The 23352-nt window shown below is 42.4% G+C and overlaps 3 protein-coding genes across 3 annotated transcripts; 2 read left to right on the top strand and 1 right to left on the bottom strand.

The window, feature by feature from the left end:
• Positions 1-1206: 1206 nt before the first annotated feature.
• Positions 1207-13934, top strand: LOC132465631 (chitotriosidase-1-like). The gene is made up of 11 exons (XM_060062350.1): positions 1207-1318; positions 1400-1426; positions 1573-1777; positions 1860-1916; positions 2018-2183; positions 9927-10051; positions 10142-10265; positions 10353-10535; positions 12079-12195; positions 12306-12438; positions 12525-13934. Exons 1-11 carry the CDS (start codon positions 1294-1296, stop codon positions 12956-12958), a joined length of 1596 nt encoding a protein of 531 aa, XP_059918333.1. The 5' UTR covers positions 1207-1293; the 3' UTR covers positions 12959-13934.
• A 102-nt stretch (positions 13935-14036) lies between these two features.
• Positions 14037-17343, top strand: LOC132465765 (acidic mammalian chitinase-like). The gene is made up of 11 exons (XM_060062592.1): positions 14037-14172; positions 14261-14287; positions 14434-14638; positions 14722-14778; positions 14877-15042; positions 15730-15854; positions 15996-16119; positions 16207-16389; positions 16523-16639; positions 16769-16901; positions 16987-17343. Exons 1-11 carry the CDS (start codon positions 14148-14150, stop codon positions 17262-17264), a joined length of 1440 nt encoding a protein of 479 aa, XP_059918575.1. The 5' UTR covers positions 14037-14147; the 3' UTR covers positions 17265-17343.
• A 2-nt stretch (positions 17344-17345) lies between these two features.
• On the bottom strand, positions 17346-22413 carry pm20d1.2 (peptidase M20 domain containing 1, tandem duplicate 2). Its single transcript, XM_060062461.1, has 13 exons — positions 22091-22413; positions 21900-21986; positions 21513-21748; positions 20850-20936; positions 20571-20704; positions 20334-20453; positions 20128-20203; positions 19951-20012; positions 19777-19855; positions 19615-19686; positions 18507-18672; positions 18147-18246; positions 17346-18056 (listed from the first exon to the last, which is right to left on the bottom strand). The coding sequence occupies exons 1-13, from the start codon at positions 22308-22310 to the stop codon at positions 17927-17929; spliced, it is 1569 nt and encodes a 522-aa protein (XP_059918444.1). The 5' UTR covers positions 22311-22413; the 3' UTR covers positions 17346-17926.
• Between the last annotated feature and the right edge of the window lie 939 nt (positions 22414-23352).

The raw sequence follows: 23352 nt of genomic DNA, 5'->3' as shown, positions 1-23352 counted from the left end.
ATGTGGTTCCGGAAGTAAAAAATCCCATTCATATTCTCCATTGAGGTTTTGAATAACAGCCATTATGTCGAGACATAATCGAGACATTTATTTTTCCCCTTGTTTTGTACCATTTCAAATAAATTACCTTTTTGATAAAAATGTAAATCTGTTTGACTCCCTTTATTGTTTGATGGTGTACGAGTCCACCATTACATTTTTTATTTCATACTTTGAACATTCAACAAATAAGTTATAATACAGCATCAAAATGTGCTGTGTACATTGGGTGAGTAGTGGTGTAAAATAACATGTTTCTGTATGGGAGCATCGTTTGATGGAGGCAATTGGGACTGCAGATCAAATACGCTACCGAATAGGGTTCGATAAGGAAGGATTTTTTATAGGTCAGCATGATTTGATAGACTCTGCTATCGAGTCATGATACTGTAGCAAAATTGGGCACGGGAGCATAGATTTGCAGAACACCGGGAACATTACACTATCACAAGCCACTCAAAGGTATGTAGCACTTTACCGACGACCAACTCATAACTCAGAAGACTTTGGGTGGGAAGAGAAGGCTTCAAAAACTATCTTTGCAGGTACTTTTCAAGTGTAACAACCATACCATCACAAAGCAGTTTATGGGACCCAGTCAGTCGCCCGGAACCGGACAGCCCTGAAGACGATGATGATGATTCAGTGAATGATGAGGCAGAACCTGCTGGCCTGGATATGGCATTGTATTTTGGAGGAACAAATTTAAGCTGTTTCAAAGATCAGGTTTGGTTGACCTGCTGACAGAGGAGCTGGCCATCATGGTCATAAATGCTTCCTAATCTATGATTGTGCGAAATGTAAAGTGAGTCACTGATGCCTCCACACAGTGTCTCCTGACACAAAAGATTGCACAGCTGAGAATTAGAAGTTTGAAAGAGCCTAAGCATTCATCAAATATTTGCTGTGCAAATATTTGCTGCTCAGCAATTATCAAAACAAAGACCCCAATGGGCTTTTTGTTTTGATAATTGCTGTCAACTTCATGCGTTCAGTTGACGTGCCCTAGTAAGTATTTTCTTACTAGGGCAGGGCAGGGGATATACCTCTTTGCATATCAGCTATAGGTTTAACGCGTCAAATGAACGCAGAAGTGGACGTGCCCTAGTAAAGTATTTTCTTTATTGGGGGAGGGCAGGGTATATAAAGGCCGGGCATTTGTGTCTTGTTAATTTTGTCTCGACCGAAATCCAAGCTATTTCTCTCCCGTTCACTTATTTTGAAAGTTGACTCTTTCACAACTCTGGCAACATCATGAACAAGCTACATCTACTAGCAGGTAACACTTTTCCTTAAATTAACAATAATTCAACATAAAATGTTGTTCAATTTGAACCTTAAACTGAATCTTTGCTTGAAGGTGTTTGCTTTGCCCTGGGCAGCGTGGGTGAGTTCAGAAATATCAAAACCGTATATTACATAACACTGTACAAGGTTGTCTGATGAATGTCAAAAGTTCATCTACTTTGATTACTGAACTCATCAACACAGTTTAATGGTAAACTATGTTTTTTCATGTTATTGTTGTCCAAGTCTCCTCTTCTAGACTAGGGTGCTACTTCACCAACTGGTCCCAGTACAGACCTGGTGCTGGAAAGTTCCTTCCTTCTGATGTAGACCCAAATCTGTGCACGCACCTGATTTATGCCTTTGCTGGTATGAACAATGCTAATGAGCTCGCTACTGTTGAATGGAATGACGAGGTGCTCTACAAATCCTTCAACAAGCTCAAAGAAAGGTGAGCTTCACTTCCAGGACAATCAGGAACCCTTGATTTTAACACCAAACACAACCGCCAACTTATTTGTGTGTTTGTTTAGGAATCCCCTCTTGAAGACACTGTTAGCCGTTGGAGGATGGAATTTCGGCACAGCAAAGTGAGATGGTTTATATTTATTACCATGTGTATCATTTCAATGCTTGTAGAAAATGCTTCTCTTCCGATTTCAGAGCATAATTTCTCATATTTGTTCAACAGGTTTACAAAGATGGTGGCGACGCCCGCCAGTAGAGGCACGTTCATCCAGTCCTCCATCAGCATGCTGAGACTACACGGGTTTGACGGACTGGATCTAGACTGGGAATACCCTGGAGCGAGGGGAAGCCCCGCGGAGGACAAGCACAGGTTTACACTGCTCTGCAAGGTTAGATCCAACGCACCTTATCTTTTCCCCAGGTGGTCACATTCACATATTTAACCAAGAAACAGAATGTAGAGCAAAACAGTTGCAGTATTTCTTGTATTACAGGCGCTAAAATGATTGATCGATTGGAAATATGATCTTACTTCTATAAAATAGCAGGCCTGTCGAACATGTTACTCGGACAAGTTGGTCAGGGCGCATATGCCAAGCAGCCAGCAGCTCACACACACACACACATACAGCACGCGCAAACGCACACATACACCGCACGCACGCACCGCATACACACACACACACGAGCATGACGCAGACGTTTCAAGACAAAGGCAGCGCAGGACACCGCATACAAACACATCACACACACATGCAGGCACACACATGCAGGCGCAGACACACACTGCACACACATGCGTGTGGACGCAGACGATGAAAGACAATGGCAAGATCGATCCCGCATCCCGCACTGTCTTGCGATATTGATTTCCCCTCCTCCCCCCTTCCGTCTGTTTTAACGGCCCCGCCGTCGACAAACTCTCCCAGATTAGACATTCTCTCTATAGACTGTAGAAATGCGATAAAAGAAGTGAAGAGACAATTTCTCACGTCGACAAGGCAACAGCAGGCCGTTCATTTTATCATAAAAAAAAACTTTAAATTCAAACATTGCGCCGACCGGCATATCAACACACAGTCAAGTGATCTTAAAGATACAGCGTCCCTATAACTCAGAACGAAAACATGTCAATAACACAGTATGGTGAATTATGTCTATAGAGTTCACCACAAGACTACAATTTGTTGCTAAAATGTAATTACACTCTCCTCCTTGAGCCTCCCGAAATGTATTTACACTTTGTTGCTGAAACTTAATATTCCTTTTCCTCCTTGAGCCTCCCGAAAGGTCTTGCCATATTGATATCTCCCCTCCCCCTGCCGACTATTTAAGTAGTTTTATTTTTCTAATGTTTTATGTGTATGCTATATGTGACTGTAGGCTACTGCTGTCTGTCCTGGCCAGGTCACTTGAAGAGATGTTTAATCAAAATGACGTATTCTTATGGCAAAAATAGTAAAATAAACATCTTAAACTCTTACGTCAGGTAGCCAATGTACAATCTGCAATCTTGCCCTCAAACACCCCCTTCTTCCTCTCCCCCTCCCCCACACAAGCCCGTGCTTTATTTCACTATAGTTAGGTAGGTTGCTGCCTTTGTTGGTACACTTAGTTTCATTCAGTAAATTGCTTCTGTAAATGAACAAAATTTTCAGCTGTTTGTTATTATTATGTTAAACTAACCAATAGTAGTTGACATGCATATTTTAAATGTCAATGCACTTTGAGCCCTGAATAACATTAAAAGTTTTTGAATAATTTATTTGCATGTATAGTATACTACATTTTCCATTGAACAATTACCCCTTTAACCAATAAATTGACTCATTTTATAATGTAATCAAATGCTCACACACTAGCTGCTTTCAGACACACGTGTAATTGTGTGATATTCTTCTGCTATTCTCCTGACGGGCCGTAGTGTGAACAACATATCCTGACATTTGTACCCTGAAAATCTCCGGATTAATACTACCCCTGAGGTAGTATTTTAATTTTTATATTTGAGTGAGTAGTAGAAAGTCGCTATTTCTCACACCACTTTAGTGGCCGTGTTGATGACACTTCTGCATGTCATTGACTGGCCCCCTTAATTATAATCAGCCTGTTAACTTTTTTCCGCTGAATGGTTAAAGACTGGGACTGACGGTATAAGTCTTATTATTTTGTGAGCTTATCTCGATTATCTATGTGTGAAAGAATAAGAAAGAAATTTCCTGGTTACCAGAAATTATGACCCCCAGCACACCCTCAAAACACACACACAGACACACGCAAGACCTTAACCCCCCCCACACCCTTGATTCAACCATTTCAAACTTGATCAGAAATGCTAATTTCTTTATTTACGGTTCAAAATGTGCTTTATTAAAACATATTTTCAACCTAACATTGCACTACAGAGCTCACCGAATTTTCAGCAGAAAATTCGGTGAGCTCTGTAGTGCAATGTTAATTATTATTTATTCTCCTTGTCTAAGTTGTTGCTATTCTTGTCTGGGCCTTATTGGTTTACTGGCTTACACACCTCATAGGAAATGGCGTTGGGGTAGACCGGGATAACGCCACAACTGAGGATCCTCTATCCACCTAGCATTTTATTTATTTTTTTAACCTTTATTTTATACACAGGCATGACTCATTTAGACAAATCTAAAACGGATATACAAATACACAGCCTATGTACATAAACAACATAGAAAACACAAATGCACTAAAACTAGTCAGGGGACGGGCGTAAAGGTCTGGACAGGGTGTAATAAATAGGAGACAACATCAAAATGAAAGGGTTGTATGGGTGTGTGTGTATGTGTGCATGTGCATGCCTGTCCGAGCATGCGCACGCGTGCGTGTGTGTATGCGAGCAGATGCGTGTGTCTGGGTGCAAATAATAATAATAATTAAGATGTGTCAATGTTATATAGTGTGTGAAGGGTGTTTGCAAGTGAGAAACTGTGAATCAACAGGAGCAGGGGGTCTATTTAGTAGTCCCTCCAGGATTTCGCGGGCCTTTTTTGAGATTGTTGCGGCCTAAAATGCCTGATGTTGCGTGAGCTTTTCCAGAAAGTTGCGATGAAAGTTGCAGTGTTTTTTAGGTTTTTGTGGCAATCACAGTGCGAGAGGAAGTGAAAGTTGCGATAAAAGTTGCGATTTTCCTGATGCTAAATATTAAGATATTACTGCAACTTTCCCCGAGTAATATGTTAAATATAAAGTTATTACTGAAAAAAACATTGATTAAAAAAACGAAAACACTGAGAAATGGTCCCATTTATGCTTAAGTTCCACCCCAATGTTGCATGCAGTGCAAAATAATTTCCCCCCGCTTTCATGTAGAATACCAGGATACTGTTTGGACGCGCATATGCTGCATAAATGCTTGAATCGCTTGATCGTAGTAAACACGGAAATAAGGCGGTAGGTCGATGTCAGTTCAAGACGACGCCGCTGATTGGTCAAATTTGCGGGAAAATTGCGGCGGTTGGTTAAAATTGCGACAGCGCCCTGAATTAGCCGTGACTGGTTGATGTTGCGTTGAAGTTGCAAATCGCAACATGAATAATTGATTCGTGATTCTTTCCGCGCTGGCAATTGACGAGGAAGGTCTCGCTGCAGCCTGTAGGACAGACATCCAACGTCCAAGTGCTGTCACGTGACGACAAGATGGCGGACGTGGTGACCATGGGTGAGACTCCTTAGCTGTGTCCCAATTCCTCTACGAATAGTCAAATCTCCTAACCTTTATGCCTCCATTACTTAACCTTTGTGGAAAACGTCATCGGGGCAAGGAGAGATGAAAATGTGCTTCCTTTCGAACATAGGAAAAGACAGCGCTGTTATTACATTATCTTACGCATGTGGGGAACCACTGAAACCCAGTTCTTAAAATTCATAATGTTGCGCAAGGGCTTTCATAAGTGCGCCATAAGCTAAATCACAATTTTTTCCCCTTATTAAGCAATAGATAGTAACTTAACTGATTCTAATTTATTAATTTAAATGGACGGCACCCTGGGTTAGATGTCGGGCTGACAACCTGCCTGGAGTTTTGGTTTGGATTGTGGAGATTCACCATGCTCTCAATCATGGTGAGGTTCAATATGGACCATTCTTCCTAGACGGATATGCCCCGAGTACACACACAGCCTACGAATTTGCAGGGTGCTTTTCATTGCTACAACACGGGCCATCAATGGCAATTCTAGACGGGGGCCTACAGGGGCCAGTGCCCCTTTAGACATGTCCCTGGCCCCCCCTGTGGCCCCCCCGTGATGACCAAATATAATAACTATGATTTTACGGAACTAATTTGATTTTCTTACGGTGTATATTGTGTGCTTAATAACCAGCAATATATAATTTCATTTCGATTAAAATAATATGTTTCTTGGAATTGGTATCCATTCTTATCAATTTTATTTGCTGCTCTTCTCTTCAAACAAACAAAAAAAATAAAGAAAAGACAAATATTATGTCTCCTCCATTTCGGACACTTTGCGCCTACCTCGGGATACCGAAGATAGGTGGTAGAGTTCCTCTTGCCATCTCTCTGCCCTCCTCCGTGAAATGAGCAAACCGTCTGCAATGACCCCCACACACACACACACACACACACACACACACACAGTTTTTGTAGGTCATTGTTACGGTTGTGTTAATATTGGAATTCACAGCACATCTGCTTCAGAAGTACTACCCTTCAGTATGGAGATTCTCCAACAAAGTGGAGCACTACCACTTCCTGTGATGTGTTATGTCCTGCTGTGGAAGATAACAGTCAGAATTAACTTCCAAAGACTGCAATGAGAGTAGATTGTTGGTACTCGACTACATCAGAATTTTACAATAACTTTAGCCATTTCATTTTCGTATTTTTTCGTTTATATATATTTGTATGTGTCTAGTTTACTATTTGAAATTTCGTTGAGATAAATAAGTTGCAGGTAATTATAACTATTATTTAAATTGTCTGCTATCGTGGATAAATACGTTAGCTTAAAAGGCACCCAGTGCAACTTTCGAGGCTTAAAAATAAACATTCAATTTCTAGTCTTTTTTACACGTAGTAAGTTTCAATAACTCCATACCATTACATACCGACATTTAAGCAGCAAAGATGAGACGTCGTTGTGTGGTGAGAACTGATACAAAATCGATAACAACAACAATGCCGCCATTTTCTTTATTTTTTGTAACCTACAATAAATGAAGCAGGCTTCCAGTCAATGGAAAAATGGCTTCTCCCCACCAGCGATTGTTGTTGTTTACGATTTTCTATCAGTTCTCACCACACAACGACGTCTCATCTTTGCTCCTTGAATGTCGATATGTAATGGTATGGAGTTATTGAAACTTACGTGTAAAAAAGACTAGAAATTGAATGTTTATTTTTCATTGAATGTTTACATAAAGTTGCACTGGGTGCCTTTAAGGAGTGGACCAATCAAAAACACATTTCACAAACGCATGTTTTTGCAATCACAATTAGGTTGTTTCAGTCATTAATTTTAGTTACTTGCCATCGTTGTCATCTTGGTGAAGTAGTCGAGTAGGCGAGAAGAGAATGAACTCTCCCGCGCGATTAGCCAGTGACGTCAGTGGGGGTGGCAAGTGGAATCACGTGAAAGCACTTGGACGTTGGATGTCCATGTCCTACAAGCTGCAGCGAGACATCATAGGAGTAGACTTGGATGCAACAGCCTGTGTCACATACTTGCCAACCCTCCCGATTTTCCCGGGAGACTCCCGATATTCACTATCCTCTCCCGTTTTCCTCCCGCTGTTAAAAATCTCCCGCAATTCTCCTGATTTCTGACAAGATATCTTGTCTCCCTTTCTCCCCACTTTCGTTATCATCACAACAACCTGTTCTTCAGAAAAGTATATTGTTTGAGCGAGCCGCTCCGTGGTAACAGCGGGCGCGACCAATCAGAGACGTCTCTCTGACGCTACTCTAGTATTCTTTCTTCCGTTATTCTACCCGCGCTCGTGAATAAACCTCAGAGTATTTAAAAAGACAAAGAAGATGAGAATGGAGCCGAAAAGAAAAAAATACACTTGTAAATTCAATCATGAATGGAAATCGGAGTTCGCTTTTCTTACTACAAGGTTTAAAGGTACTGGCTATGGATGATTTTTCCGTGGAGCACGGCGGTCGGACGGACATAAAACACCATGCCAATACAGGCAAACATAAGAAGACAGTAGCTGCTTCAGAGTCTCAGCCAAGCATCGCTGGTTTGCTGGGGAAAGGGAGACCAGATGCAGTCATATATGCCGAAACAAAAATGGCAATGTTGGTGGCAAAGAATAATATTCCTCTGAGCTTTACTGACGAAATAAATAAGTCAGTAAGGGACATGTTTCCTGACTCGGATGTAGCAAAGAAGTATGCCTGTGGGAGGACCAAAGCCGCACAGATATTGAAAGGTAATCCATTAACATACCCTTAGAAACATATAAACATTTATTTTTTCGTAATGAAAATGATAAAAACAATCCATATAAGGATAATGTTCCAAGCTTTCTATTTACTATGCATACATGGGATAGGCTAATTTCACAGCCCATTTGCAGTGATGGTAAGAGTTAACCTACATGTTAACCTACATGTAGCACTTACATGATGTAGTAGCTTACTTGGTAGTTTTGTTTATTAGAAGCTAGTGTATTTGCGTGATAACATAAGACTTATTGGAAGTTACTAAGATAAAAGCGTCAGTAAAATGTAATGAAATGAAATCTATTGATATGTAATAATATGAAATGTAATAATATGAAATGTAATGATATGAAATGTAATGATATGTAATAATAACATGATATTTACTGATATGAATTCTATTGATACGTAATAATAATATGAATTGTAATGACATGAAATGTAAATTAAATGAAAGTATTCAACATAAAATTGAAGTTTCAATTTACTAATTTTTTTGTTGGTTTTATTATTTTAAAGTCACCAGAATGCGGGAAACAATGACTTTAAAGCTGAAAATGTTATGGGGGGGGACCCCCAGACCCCCGCTTTAGTTTGGGAATCCTCCCTATTTTCGAAGTCTCAAGGTTGTGTCATAGTGATCTGCCTTCTGCCTGCAGTTCTTTAGTTATGTTTCGCGGTGGCAAAATGCTTATCAATGGAAGATTTATGCTTAAGTTCCACCCCAATGTTGCATGCAGTGCAAAATAGTTTTCCCCCGCTTTCATGTAGAATACCAGGATACTGTTTGGACGCGCATATGCTGCATAAATACTTGAATCGCTTGATCGTAGTAAACACGGAAATAAGGCGGTAGGTCGACGTCAGTTCAAGACGACGCCGCTGATTGGTCAAATTTGCGGGAAAATTGCGGCGGTTGGTTAAAATTGCGACAGCGCCCTAAATTAGCCGTGACTGGTTGATGTTAGGTTGAAGTTGCAAATCGCAACGTCGCAAAATCGGCTGGAACGGCTCACCAACAAGAGCTGGCTCTTTCGGCTCCCAAACGGCTCTTCATATTACCGCTTACGTATACCTTTTATAATGGTGCCGTGCTGTAATTCCGACCGTCATACAGTCTTGGAATAATTTTTTGAGTGAGTGTTTTCCTGCTTGGAGGAACATACATAGGATTGAGAGCCTGTGTGAAACTTCTGAATCCCTTGTCCTCCACAATTGAGAACGGTTGGAATTGCTCCCGCGCCCCCTCCCTTCTAAATTTGTTTCGTATAAGTTTGAGGATGTCTAGACTCTTGAATGTTGTTGCGGTCAAAAGCTGCTGCAAAATGAAAGGAGTTTCGGCCGAAGGTAGTCCTGGTGAGTGGGTTGATGAGTTTGATAAGCTCAGATGATCTTGTGCGGTAAGTGCTTCTAGTTGGAGAAGGGAGGAAAGGTAAGACGGAGTCTTGCCCAGGCCAGGAGTGTCTTATAAATAAACTGGAGCCAATTTCAGAGTCGGCGGGTTTGGAGGGAGGGCCAGTCAACCGGTTTGAGAAGTTCACAGTGGTGTGCATTAAAGGGAGCATTGGTGGCAAAGCGTAAAGCTGAATGGTGAAGAACGTCCAGTTTGTGCAGCGCTGTTTTTTTTTGTGCCTCTCTGATAAGATGTTTATATCAATCATGTAAAGAAGTCCTTTGGTTTGTTCAGGAACTAATGGAGGCTTATGAAGCAGAGGCCACAGCCACAGGCCGTCCCAGACTGATGCTTACTGCTGCTGTAGCTGCTGGGAAAGATACAATTGATGGTGGATATGAAATAGCACAGATCTCGAAGTATAAACCCTTTATTTTCCTTGAAGATATTTCTCCTTGAAAGAGAATTCTGTGTGGCGAAATTAATGGGTCCTTTTTTTAATTTTTCAGGTACTTGGACTTCATCAATCTTATGACCTATGACTTTCATACTAGTGCGGAGAGCAAAGTAGCACATCAAAGCCCGCTGTACAAGGGGACGCATGAGACAGGAAAAGCTGCTCAGTTCAACACAGTAAGTGTAACATTGTCTGCATACATGTATCAATGCACTTTGAGGCATCCTCACTATCTCTAAGCTGTGTTTGCTTTTCTCCGACAGGACTTTGCCATGAAGTACTGGCGGGACCAGGGAGCGCCTGCAGCCAAACTGAATTTAGGTCTGGCTACCTACGGCCGAGCCTTCCACCTGTCGTCTCCACTCAGTGAGTCCGGAGCCCCAGCCAACGGGCCCGCTGCTGCAGGCCCTTACACAAGAGAGGCTGGCTTCTGGTCTTACTATGAGGTACAGTTGGATGGATAGGATATCCAACCAGGAAATAAAGCATTTCCTGTGGATGCGGTGTAATACAACCTACATTCATTTGATCAGCTTAGAAAAGTGTTTGGTATGACGTTCCTCGCAATAAGCCAGGCAACTTTTCTCAAATCTAAACTTTTCTCAAATCTAAACAGATTAATTCAACTCATAGCAATTAACTGCATCTCCCCAAAGTCTGAATAACAAGCATGTAACATTGCTTTGTCTACTCACCGGACTGTTGACCAAACAATGGTACGAAGGAATCCCCCGGAAGGAATTCCAAACGACATCACTCCCTTCACAAAACCACAGTGTGGCACAAACCAATACAGGAGGGAGACTAAATTGACGCTCCAAACTCACTGCACAAACAAATTAATTCTAACGGTCGAGCCCCCATTTTGTTATGCACCTGGCCTAGGGGCGCCAGGCTACACAACAAAAAAGATGGGAGACAACAGTTTTCCAAACAAATTAAGTATTTATCAAATAAACCAATTGAAGAGTTCACATCATGATTCAAAATATGGGATGTGGAAGGCAGTAAATCAGTAGTGTGGAGTGTGTATGCATGAGTGGATTATATGCGTGTGTGTGGGTTGTTTCAACAGAAGTGTTGAGGTGTGCATGGCTAGGGAGCTGAATAGGTGTTACGTCCCCCGCTAGGGGAAGGGGTGGCAACATAAAACCAGATGTAGTTGGTTTAACTGAAAGCGTTTATTTAGCCCTGAGACAGTGATAATCAACTTAACAAACATAGGAGGCAAAACTACAACAGGAAAAGGACCATTGGGTGCTGTCCAAATCAAAGAAACGAACACAACCAAGAAGAAACTCCCAAAATACAAGGGTGGAACAGCACCCCTGCGTCTAGTGTGTATAACAAAATATAGCTGCAAGTCAGTGTACGATAACCCCTAAACAAACTCTCTGGCCCAGTTCCCGTGGAACAAACTAAAGCCTCAATCAGACAATGAATGAACATTCCACGACCCAATATGGCGAGCTGCATGTCCAAAGCCAGCTCCCCCGAATGATGAGCTCGCCCGTCCTTTAAACTCCCGGATCCTCGGCCCTCCGGTGCAGCAGCCAATCTCGTCCGGGGAAAGGCACATCCAAATTAACATAATGATCAGCCAATCACACGCGGGGAAAACACATGATCATTAGCATAGAAATCGTGTAACTAACTGAAGGTTTTACCCATGAGGGCGGGGCGTCATTCCGCAGCCGTAACAATAGGGAATGAAAAGAACAGCGCCCAGTAAGGACTGGGGAAGCAGGCTTTTATAGGGCGTTGGCACCCGGGCCCAGGTGCACGCCAATTGCTCTTGATGGCCAATCAATTATGTCACTGCTCCCCAGTACTAGAAACAACTGGAAAACAGAATGAATAGGGGACAAAGCAAACAGCAACAAACCACAACCAATAGCCTTAGAACCCAAGAGTGCAACAACAAACCACCATAATACACAATATACAGGGAACCGTCCCACTTGACACGTGGTTGTTCTTTTCTCTTAGATTTGCACTTTTATCCAGCAAGGTGTGGTCCGGTGGCTAGATGATCAGCAGGTTCCATATGCCACCAAAGGAGCGGAGTGGCTGGGATATGACAACAAGGACAGCTTCAAGAGCAAAGTAATGCTCTGTTAAATCTATCTATTTTCTACTATTTAAAGTAGTGTAACAATATTTAAATAGCCAAATTGGGCATGACAATATTAAAACTGTTCATTTTTATTCCATAGGTAGAGTACCTCAAAACCAACAACTATGGAGGAGCGTTCGTTTGGGCTCTTGATCTAGATGATTTCTCAGGACAGTTCTGCAATCAGGGGAAATACCCTCTGATGAGCCACCTCCACGCTCTTCTGAGTTCAGGTAAACACCCATCTCCACACTCCATCTTCACAGACATAACAATCAAAGCATCTTCGACAGGAGCTGAATGTTCCTTTTCTTGCCAGATGGGCCACTTCCCGTTCCCACTGCAGCGATAACAGTCCCGACTTCAGAGCCACACGTCACTCACAGCAGCACCACCGCTAGCCCCGTCGGTAACGCCTCGCTTAAGACTACGGCTGCTGCCACTGCTGCCCCCACCACCACCACCACCACCCCCACCACTACCCCCACAACCATCCCCACAACCACCACCACCTCCAACGCAACCCCCAATCCCCCCACCACCACCACCACCCCCAACCCCAACCCCCCCACCACCACCACCTCCGCCCCTGTTCCCAGCACTGCGTTCTGTGCAGGCCAGCCAGACGGCCTCTATAGCAATGATAATGACGTCAAGTCCTTCTACCAGTGCTCCCATGGGATGACTTATACACACAAGTGTCCTGCCAGCCTTGTCTTCAAGGACAGTTGCAAATGCTGTAATTGGGCCTAGGACCTAACATTGATATCTGGCATTTAATGTACGCACTTTTTGTATATCGCACTTAGTTATAGTACTTAGTTGTGTAGCATCTTATCCTAGCTATCTTTGTAGTCTACGGGGAATGGGTTAACTTAGAGATTTTTTGTGCTCTGCACTTGGTTCTGTGAACATCCTTACTGTACCGACAGAGAGATATTGTATCACCTTCTTAGCACAAGTATACTCATTGTAAGTCGCTTTGGATAAAAGTGTAATAACTGATTTGGCTCGAACTCACTTATCCAAGTGCAATATCTGTTTACTTATTTAACAAGGAACTACATAATATGTAAAATTGTGAAGTTTCAAATGCAAATTATGTAAAATTATTTGAAGGTTTTGATGGGGAACACAATATTCACTTATGGTTGATTGGTGATTTCTGTGTAATTCTCCATTCAAATATGTCCCCCCCTTTTAAAAACGGGTCTTAGTCTTTATTAAATATGTTTTCAAATAAAGATTTCAAATACATTTTTACTTTGAGTTGTACTACTGAAACACTGTTCTATTGACCCCTTTACCTGCTCTGATTCAATAAACATCATACTTTAGAAAAAAAACGTGAGACAAGGACACACAGAAACATGCAAGCTCAATGTGTTTTATCCATGGAAAATGAAACAGTAGCTTGTACTTTTCAGCTTGTAATTAAATAATACATTGCAACACACCACCAGCCACACACACAAGGGTGTCTGTTTCAGAAAGCCTGACATGTAGTCTGTATCAAAGTCCATGCACAGAGATCTTTTCTTTACTGTGATCTCCTGGCATTACCTGAATATACAACTGCCTGGCTGTCTATAAAATAGTAAAACATTTAAGTATGAGGCAATATAAAAAAACTCAAAGTATGGATGTTTTAACCATGTTCTTATCAATAATAAATGTGTCAAGTAAATTCAATTGTTCAAAATAAACTGCAAACCATCCTTTTAATTGATATGTATGTAGGTATTTGTATTATATTTTGGACAAGGCTTTATAACAACAATTGATCAGGGCTGAGGGGTTGGCAGTGATTCAATAACCAAGAGACAGGTCCCATGTAGTTAATGATTTGTGTCTTGTTTATTTTGTCTCATCCACAATCTAAGCTTATTCTCTCTAGTTCACTTATTTTGCAAGTTGACTCGTTCACAAGTCTGGCCACATCATGAACAATCTACATCTACTAGCAGGTAACCCTTTTCCTTAAATTAACAATAATAAGAGAACCTGGGTTTTGTCTGCAGCTCAATTTGAACCAAAAATAATCTTTGTTTGAAGGTGTTTGCTTTGCCCTGGGCAGCGTGGGTGAGTTCAGAAATATCAATACCATATACCACATAACACTATGGTTTTCTGATGAATGTCAACATTTCTGACATCTATTTGGATTACTGAACTAATCAACACAGATCAATGGTAAACTATGACTTTTCATGTTATTGTTGTCCAAGTCTCTTCTTCTAGACTAGGGTGCTACTTCACCAACTGGTCCCAGTACAGAACTGGTGCTGGGAAGTTCCTTCCTTCTGATGTAGACCCAAATCTGTGCACGCACCTGATTTATGCCTTTGCTGGTATAAACGATGCTAACGAGCTCGCTACTGTTGAATGGAATGACGAGGTACTCTACAAATCCTTCAACGCGCTCAAAGAAAGGTGAGCTTCACTTCCAGGGCAATCAGGAACCCTTGATTTTTTACACCAAACACAATCGCCTACTTATTTGTGTGTTTGTTTAGGAATCCCCTCTTGAAGACACTGTTAGCCGTTGGAGGATGGAATTTTGGCTCAGCAAAGTGAGATGGTTTATATTTATTACCATGTGTATTTTAGTTCTTTTAGAGCAAGCATCTCTTCCGACTTCAGAGCATAATTTCTCATATTTGTTCAAAAGGTTTACAAAGATGGTGGCGACGCCCGCCAGTAGAGGCACGTTCATCCAGTCCTCCATCAGCATGCTGAGACTACACGGGTTTGACGGACTGGATCTAGACTGGGAATACCCTGGAGCCAGGGGAAGCCCCGCGGAGGACAAGCACAGGTTTACACTGCTCTGCAAGGTTAGATCCAACGCACCTTATGGGTAACCTCCTCCCCAGGCGGTCACATTCACGCCTGAACGCCGGAACAGAAGCCTGAGGAAGGAGGGATGCAAATGAGGGTTACTGGTGTGAGAGAGGGCGGGAGAGATTATACCACCAGGTGTGAGCATGATTAGCCGTTACAAGCTGTTTTGAAAATCTGCCTCTTCTTATATCACAAGTGGGCATGTCCACCTAGATGTATGACAGATAGATGAGCAACGTTTGCTACAGTCCACTGGTTAGGCTGGTGGACTGATCTATCCAGCACACATCTAGGTGAACACGCCCACATGTGATATCAGAAGAGGCAGATTTCCAAAACGGCTTCAAACGGCTTATCACACTCACACCTGGGGATATGTCCCCTTTAAAACATATTTTCAACCTTAGTTTGCAATACAGCACTCACCACATTTTCTGCAGTAAATTAATTTTCTAGTTTTTATTTATTCTCCTTGTCTTAGTTGTGGTTATTCTTGTCTGGGCCTTAATGATTTCGGTCCAGGGACAATCAACTGGCGTAAACGTCTCATAGGAAATGGCGTTGCGGTAGACCGGGATAACGCAACAACTGAGGATCCTCTATCCGCCTAGCATTTGGCCCACCATCGCAATAAACAATGTTCATTTCAATCATGCCAAAAAGTCCTTTGGTTTGTTCAGGAACTAATGGAGGCTTATGAAGCAGAGGCAACAGCCACAGGCCGTCCCAGACTGATGCTTACTGCTGCTGTAGCTGCTGGGAAAGATACAATTGATGGTGGATATGAAATAGCAGAGATCTCGAGGTATATAAAGAGTAAGAAAGGGATTTAAGGGGAAATAAAGGGTCTATAGATAAACCCTTTATCTTCCTTGAAAATATTTCCCCTTAAAAGAAAAGGCTATGTGGTGAAATTAATGGGTCTTCAATTGCTTTATTTTTTAAGGTACTTGGACTTCATCAACGTTATGACCTATGACTTTCATACTAGTGGGGAGAGCAAAGTAGCACATCAAAGCCCGCTGTACAAGGGGACGCATGAGACAGGAAAAGCTGCTCAGTTCAACACAGTAAGTGTAACATTGTCTGCATACATGTATCCCTGCACTTTGACGCATCCTCACTATCTCTAAGCCGTGTTTGCTTTTCTCCGACAGGACTTTGCCATGAAGTACTGGCGGGACCAGGGAGCGCCTGCAGCCAAACTGAATTTGGGTCTGGCTACCTACGGCCGAGCCTTCCACCTGTCGTCTCCACTCAGTGAGTCCGGAGCCCCAGCCAACGGGCCCGCTGCTGCAGGCCCTTACACAAGAGAGGCTGGCTTCTGGTCTTACTATGAGGTACAGTTGGATGGATAGAATATCCAACCAGGAAATAAAGCATTTCCTGTGGATGCGGTGTATACAACCTACATTCATTTGATCAGCTTAGAAAAGTGTTTTGTATGACGTTCTTTAACTTTTTTTTTTTTAGATTTGCACTTTTATCCAGCAAGGTGCGGTCCGGTGGCTAGATGATCAGCAGGTTCCATATGCCACCAAAGGAGCGGAGTGGGTCGGATATGACAACAAGGACAGCTTTGGGAGCAAAGTAATGCTCTGTTCAATCTATCTATGACCCCTCTCTAGACTACCACGCTGTATATTATATAATTTAAGAGGTCCCCTTTTTACCACCAGTAATTGACAATTAGTAATATTATTTTTTCGTTTTGCCAAGGTCCAGTACCTAAAAGCCAATGGCTTTGGAGGGACGTTCATCTGGGCTCTAGATCTGGATGACTTCAAAGGAGAATTCTGCAGACAAGGAAACTACTCCTTGATCAGCTACCTGCGCTCTGTCTTGCATTCAGGTAACACATTCATATGTATTTAGTGTCATAATAGAATTTATGTTTTATTTGAATATTAAATACAAAACAATTATTTTTAATTCAGATCCCACCCTTCTACCTACAAACGCCTCTCCACAACCCACTAGGGGACCCCCCGCAAGGCAACCCACTGCACGGGGACCCTCTGCAAGGGGGCCCACTAGGGGACCTCCCGCAAGGGGACCTACAGATGATTTCTGTTCTGGTAAACCAGGTGGACTGTACGTTAAGCCTGACGCCCCAGGGTCATTCTACAGCTGTGCTAATGACATTACCTGGGTTCAGAACTGCCCTCAGGGCTTGGTCTTCAGAGGAGGTTGTAAATGCTGTGACTGGCCCTGAAGCAAAGTCCTTTCCAGCAGTCTGCCAATGTATTGTACCAACTGTTTAAACAATAATAAAATAAAGAGTTTAAGGCATGGCTTCATTTCATTCATTTATTAGTCGGCATGCTCTTGCCATAGCTGTTCATTTTCAGTGCATTAGAAAAAACAATTCACAGCTTACAAAATGAAGTGAAAAGGTAAAAGCATTCATTATTATGTGCAACATGAGGTAAGGCTATAAATCAGCATCAAGAATGAGGAAGGCTTAAAATTCCTGTGTGTAAACAATTTAACTCTTTTTATACTGTTATTATATTGGTTGAATAAAATACATTTTCTTGAGGTCAATTTCCAAATAAAATGACTCAAGAAAATAGCTTATTGACTCTGCTTAATGACTCAAGGAAATAGCTTACTTAGAATCAGAATAAAGTACCACAGAGTGAAATCATTTGGTATCATATTGCACAAGGCATGAAATGCATTTTGTGTCGACATGTAAGATCAATAACCAATGTATTTGCAACTTTCTGACAAGGTCTCATGCTAAACCATCACAGCAGAGCAAATGCAACACAATATTTTCACCACAAAATGTCACAATAAAAAATGAAGAAATATTCCTAGCAGTATTGTGCACATTCTGATAGCAAACGTTCCCATAGCAAACCATGTCCATCAGAACTCATGAACCCCACTGTGAGTTTCCGGTAGCTCCTTAACGTCACAGTTTTGAATCAAAGTGAAGTAAAATCCTACTATGTCCTCATAGTTTTTTTTGGATATTCTCTCATTGATGCCGTGAATCCTGAGAATAAAAGGAGCTGGTTTGTTTCTGCCGTTACATTTATCAACGCTACAATGCGGCTTCAGCCAGATCTCACGAGAGAGCACTTACCTCTGAGCATCCCCTGCTTTAGCCCAGATCGGAATAAAGCGATAAATATCGGCGACCAGATCTTTGAAGTGACGACTGTCTGTGTTGGCTACACAGATACCTGGGAAACATATCACAGGTCTTAGGGTGGACTTTTTACATGAGACAGAGCAAGACAGCTTGCCAACAAGACAAGACACAACAACTTACCAAGGTCATGTGCCTTGTTGTTACGGCATATTTTAACTTGGTTTTTGCTAATGTGGTACAATTCCCAGACTTTTGGGACGCTGACATGATGTGTTTGACCTAATACATTGATGTTATATGTGAAACTGAAATTGAGTGCCTTTAGGTAGATGATACGTTGATTTTTCCTACCAGGCGCAACTGTTAGTTGTGGGAATACATCCAGTATGCTCTTCTTGATGATCTGAAAGCCATATGAGGTCTCACTGTAGGAGCTGACGGGCAGCGGGTCAAAGCCATCCACCACCTCCACCTTCACACGCTGGTCCCCTACTGTTGAATCAACCAGGTCCAGAACCTACAAAATCCCAAAAGTCTACATGAACTGAGCATACAGGACAGAATCAGAATGTGTCTTGTGATTTTTGGTTGCCAATACTTGGCTATATGGAGGACTCAAAATGTTACGCCGCCTCCTGCTACGCTGTCCAATACTCCCATCTAGTGGTCGCTTGACTCCACTTCCCCTCATTCTCCCGATACACCTGCATCAATCTCCACTCTCCACTCCCTACTTCAGCCGGCGCCAGTTCGTCGTTTACAACTACCCAGTCAGTATCAGCGTTTTGCAAAGATCTGCTTGTTTTCCCTGTTCCTCCTAGTAACCCTTTTCCCTCTCCTTTAGTTCTCCGTCCGTCACCCTGCTTAGCTGTTGTCGAACCCTTGCCTGCCTGACTACCCGCCTGTCGCCGAGCCCTTGTCTGCCTGACTGCCTGCCTGCCGGTTAACAAACCCTTGCCTGTCCATCCATCGCTTGCCTAGCCCTGGCTAGTCAGTTACCCCTGTCCCAATAAACCCCATTTCTTTTTACTCCGCCTCCCTGTGTGGAGCGTTTGGGTCCCCTCATTCTGTCCCCCTAACACAAGAGTCGTTATCCAAAACCAACGTAATATACCGTTAACAACATTAATGATAACTTTGATTCGCAACGTCTCGCATGAAAACCGCTTGGACAGTTTCCAATACAACAAAGTCTTTCAATGATAAATGGATGATAATGATAAATGATAAATCCTTTCACATTAATTGCTAAACAATGACCAAAAATACATAACTAGAAAGAGCTGCGTAGAACATCTGGGAGAAAGCTTGCAGGATACTCAAATAAACTTTACTTATTGCTCTGTGGGGTAAAGGGCAGGAACCCCTTCCAAGTGGGGGTGGTATAGAATATCACTAGATAAAACGACATATTATAAATACAAAAGAATGGAAAAATATATATATTTTTTTAACTTACCTCTTGTAATGACTGAGCCGAATGGATCCGGAAATTGACATAGGCTTCAGCAACAGAAGGGAGCACGTTAACCTGGCAGGTGGAATAGAAGTTATACTCGCCATCATATGAATTCTCAAACAAATCGTCACCGTGAGGCATGTCATCATTCTCTTCATCTACCTTCACCCCAGCATTAAACATGGTGACCGCAGTGGTAGTCCTCGAAAAAGCATTGGTTTCGGGTTTTAACGCCAATAGTCTGCAAAGTAGACCATGCTCATTATTTATTGTTGTGCAAACGTCATAGTGGGTATCGTACCTGAAGGACGCTTGCTGCTTGAGCCATTGGATTACCTGCCAACAATCGGTGCAAACAGCCACAGGTTCGATGCCAAAAAACGTATCGGGAAAATGAACTGAAAAAGAAGCACGTTGTACTTAGCAAGCACATCCCTGAAAGGGGGTTGATTTAAAAGCATATAAAAAATGGCCTACGGGTCAGCCAGGGGACTCGCGGCTAAACCGCCTCACCTTGTGGGCCAGGTGTTCAAATGTACCCCGCTCAGGGCCCTGGCCAAACAACATGGGCATGGGATTGTCCTCCAGCCTACGAGAAACACCATGATTAGCAGGCTTTGTAGTGTCTGTGTGACTCGACTAATGGAATTATCTTGATACCGCATTGTGAAAAACAAAAATAATAAATATATGAAAGGAGTGGACCCTTTACTCAGTACCTTTTGACGGCTGCAGCCAGAATACCAATGCTACTCTCTCTTGGAGGCATCGAGGAGTGACCCGGGGCGCTGGTCACACTGAGCTTTACAGTGGCACTGCCCTTCTCACTCACCCCTATTCTACAACAAAAAACATACAAGGCCAAAAGCATCACATATGCATGCATTTGGATGTGTTCTTCTGGAATGTGTTTGACGGTTCTCACAGCAGACCGATGGTGGTGTGGTGCCTCTTACAGAGCGGCGGGTCCATCGAGACCCTTCATGACTCCATCTACCACCAGTAGTCCCTCATCCAGGAGGAAGGACAGATGAACGTTGCGCTGCTTCAGCAACCGCACAATGTTCAAAGCCCCGTTCAAACCCGACACCTGTCAGAGTGCAGCGTTCCCATGGTAGAAAGAGACGAGAGCAAAACAATCAATTGACAGTTGGACATCATTCATTTAGTCCGAAAATTCTGTATCATAAACTATCTTTTTTTTTAATGAAAGATGCAAGTGTAACTCATCATACTTCTTCATCATGTCCAAGCCCAATGTAAAATCCTCTCTGTGGTCTGTAGCCTTTCAAGAGTAAATACTCCAGAGCCTGTAAAATACCCTGGGGACAACATATACATTTATTTATTATACATTAGTTACATTTTTATCACGAAGAGGGAGATGCATTTGAACTTGCTGCTGGTGAGAAAATAAACTAACTAGAAGAACTTGTCTGCCTGCTCCTCTGCATAGCCTCCCTCCTTACCCCCCACCGCCCCTCATCCCTTATTCTCCTAAAAACACCCGCTTACAAACTTATTGTAAGTTGTAAAAAAATAGCACGTAGCGAAGTATAACATCTTATCCTAGCTATCTGTTGGATACAGATCTGTATCAAATTACGTTATGTCAGTTCGTTGGAATGCGTTAACCCAGAAATTGTAAGTGCTTGGTACTTGTTCTCTGACCATCCTTACTGTATCGACAGTGATAAATGTTGTTTCTCTTCTGACAAATGTACCTATTACTGTAAGTCGCTTTGAATAAAAGCGTCTGCTAAATGCCCTACATGTAAGATACATATGTCTTCATTATGTCAACGATTCTCTTAACAATTTTGTCGAATAAGGTTATGTGTAGCTAGCCACATATAGCCATATTGTATTGGGGAAAAAGAACACTATCAACCTCTCACCATCACACACTCCTTGTCGTCAAGGGTCCCTCTACCGTAGATGAAGTTGTCTATTTCTTTAGCAGAGAATGGAGGAGCGTCCCAGCCATCAGACTCTGAGGCAGGCACCACATCGATATGGGCCAGCAGCATGTAGGGGACCAGGTCAGGCTGTGAGCCCTGCACCGTGAACAGGTGGCTGTAGTCGGCCACCACCTCATGTTGAACCAGGCTTGAACTGAACACTGTTGGGAAAGCTGACAAGACAGTCAAAAAGATGCAATACAAATATCATAGGAAAAAAATTATAGGAACATTTCAGCCTCCAGAATAAATGGACAAATGCTCCGCAGTGGACCACTTAGTTTAAGACTATTTTAATAATGTGGTCTGTTGTTGTAAACCTACCTTTCCGTAATAGCCTGCTGAATTCATGAAGCGCGGTGGCGTTGATGTCTGTCGGCGAGTAGGAAACTGTGGGGATCCGGATAGCCTCTGTACAAACAACACGCTGTCAGCTGTCACCGATACTGTGGTCAATGCTTTAGATTATCTGATCAAATGTGACACGTTTTTGAACAGTGGAAAGACAATAGCACCTTTAAAATTCGTAAAAACCTCTTCTCTCTGGCGCTGGCTAATGTCAAATCGGATTTGGTTTGTCTTTTCCCAGTCGGCGAGTTGAAGTCCAACGTTGACATTTAGAGAAAAGGTCCTCAAAGTGGCTATAGTAAGGATTGATATAGTAATAAATAGTAATGCATACAATATACTTTTTACACAACGGAATAATCTTGACTTTGTTCCAGGAGCTGCCATGTTTCGCTGCCTTCGCTTCGAACTAGACGAGACTAGAGTTGTGACGTTCACGAACGAACCGAATCTTTTGAACGGCTCTTTAACATGATGGGGACCGAGTCGCAGTGGTGAGCCGTTCGTTTTCTTTTTCGTTCTTTTTTTTTTTTATCGCTATCACGCTCACATCAAGCTCCTCGTCCTACTCCACTGAGAAGGAGAGCGTGCCACGCGTTTGTTTGTTCCACGGGAGAGGCAGAGTACTGCAACTATGAGCCAAAGAAAGCGCAGCAGCATCTCTCTGTAAAAATATTGTTTACTAAGATTTGCACTAATGTTACAAAGGACAGTTCAGGGGGGTATACCACGAAGCTCGCTGAACATACCCAGGCTTTCTTGGGAAAACCTGGCTCGACAGAGCCGCAACTCGCAATCAGAGTTAAATGGTACCACGAAGCTCACTTTAGATTCAATTAGTTGAACCATGTTTTCCGCTTTAGGTTCAGTGCGGGTTCACATGAAAGGGGCGTTTTTTGCGTCATTTTTCTCACCTTTACGATAGATCAAGCAGTCTATATGCGTATAAGTGAAAAGATTCTGCATAATGTCTATAAAATAACTATGCCAAATGCAGAATTGTTCGCCATTAATCCAAATAGAATGATGATGATTTAAAAATGCATAAGCAACGTCCATACTGCCTTATTCTATCATTTAGGGAATTCACTTTAAATCCACCCTATGTAAGAAATGTATAGCATGTTTTCAACCGCTGTGAGGTAGCGGCTGTTGCGTAGTGGATTTGTATAAGACCCGAACGCCAGCGACCGGGGTTCAAATTCGCCGGTCTATCATCATGCATTTTACCCCCATAGATTTGGTGCCAGCACGGCCTTGAAAATATGGGTTCAAGTTCGAAATAAGCACAAAAATATAATTCCATAAGCTTTAGTGAATAAGTATTCCATATGCATGAGAATGTGAAAAAAAAATTATCACTTGGGAGTCGAACCCCCCGCGCAGAAATTCAAGACTGACGCGCTACCTCCACTCTAGCACTCTGTCA

This window comes from Gadus macrocephalus, chromosome 1 (genome assembly GCF_031168955.1).
Source record: "Gadus macrocephalus chromosome 1, ASM3116895v1".
Classification (NCBI taxonomy): Eukaryota; Metazoa; Chordata; class Actinopteri; order Gadiformes; family Gadidae; genus Gadus; species Gadus macrocephalus.
This window is presented reverse-complemented; position numbering and strand designations above follow the sequence as displayed.

What these genes read in the sequence shown, in the direction of transcription:
- LOC132465631 (XM_060062350.1), top strand. Translation starts at nt 1,294, where the DNA reads ATGAACAAGCTACATCTACTAGCAG. An exon ending in TTCAACAAGCTCAAAGAAAG is followed by an intron (nt 1,778 to 1,859) that starts GTGAGCTTCACT and finishes GTGTTTGTTTAG; the next exon opens with GAATCCCCTCTTGAAGACAC. An exon ending in GCTTCTGGTCTTACTATGAG is followed by an intron (nt 10,536 to 12,078) that starts GTACAGTTGGAT and finishes CTTTTCTCTTAG; the next exon opens with ATTTGCACTTTTATCCAGCA.
- LOC132465765 (XM_060062592.1), top strand. Translation starts at nt 14,148, where the DNA reads ATGAACAATCTACATCTACTAGCAG. An exon ending in CAATCTACATCTACTAGCAG is followed by an intron (nt 14,173 to 14,260) that starts GTAACCCTTTTC and finishes CTTTGTTTGAAG; the next exon opens with GTGTTTGCTTTGCCCTGGGC. An exon ending in GCTTCTGGTCTTACTATGAG is followed by an intron (nt 16,390 to 16,522) that starts GTACAGTTGGAT and finishes TTTTTTTTTTAG; the next exon opens with ATTTGCACTTTTATCCAGCA.
- pm20d1.2 (XM_060062461.1), bottom strand. Translation starts at nt 22,310, where the DNA reads ATGGCAGCTCCTGGAACAAAGTCAAGATTATTCCGTTGTGTAAAAAGT. An exon ending in TTTGCACCGATTGTTGGCAG is followed by an intron (nt 19,856 to 19,950) that starts GTAATCCAATGG and finishes TCTACTTTGCAG; the next exon opens with ACTATTGGCGTTAAAACCCG. An exon ending in CGGCTCAGTCATTACAAGAG is followed by an intron (nt 18,673 to 19,614) that starts GTAAGTTAAAAA and finishes GGGATTTTGTAG; the next exon opens with GTTCTGGACCTGGTTGATTC.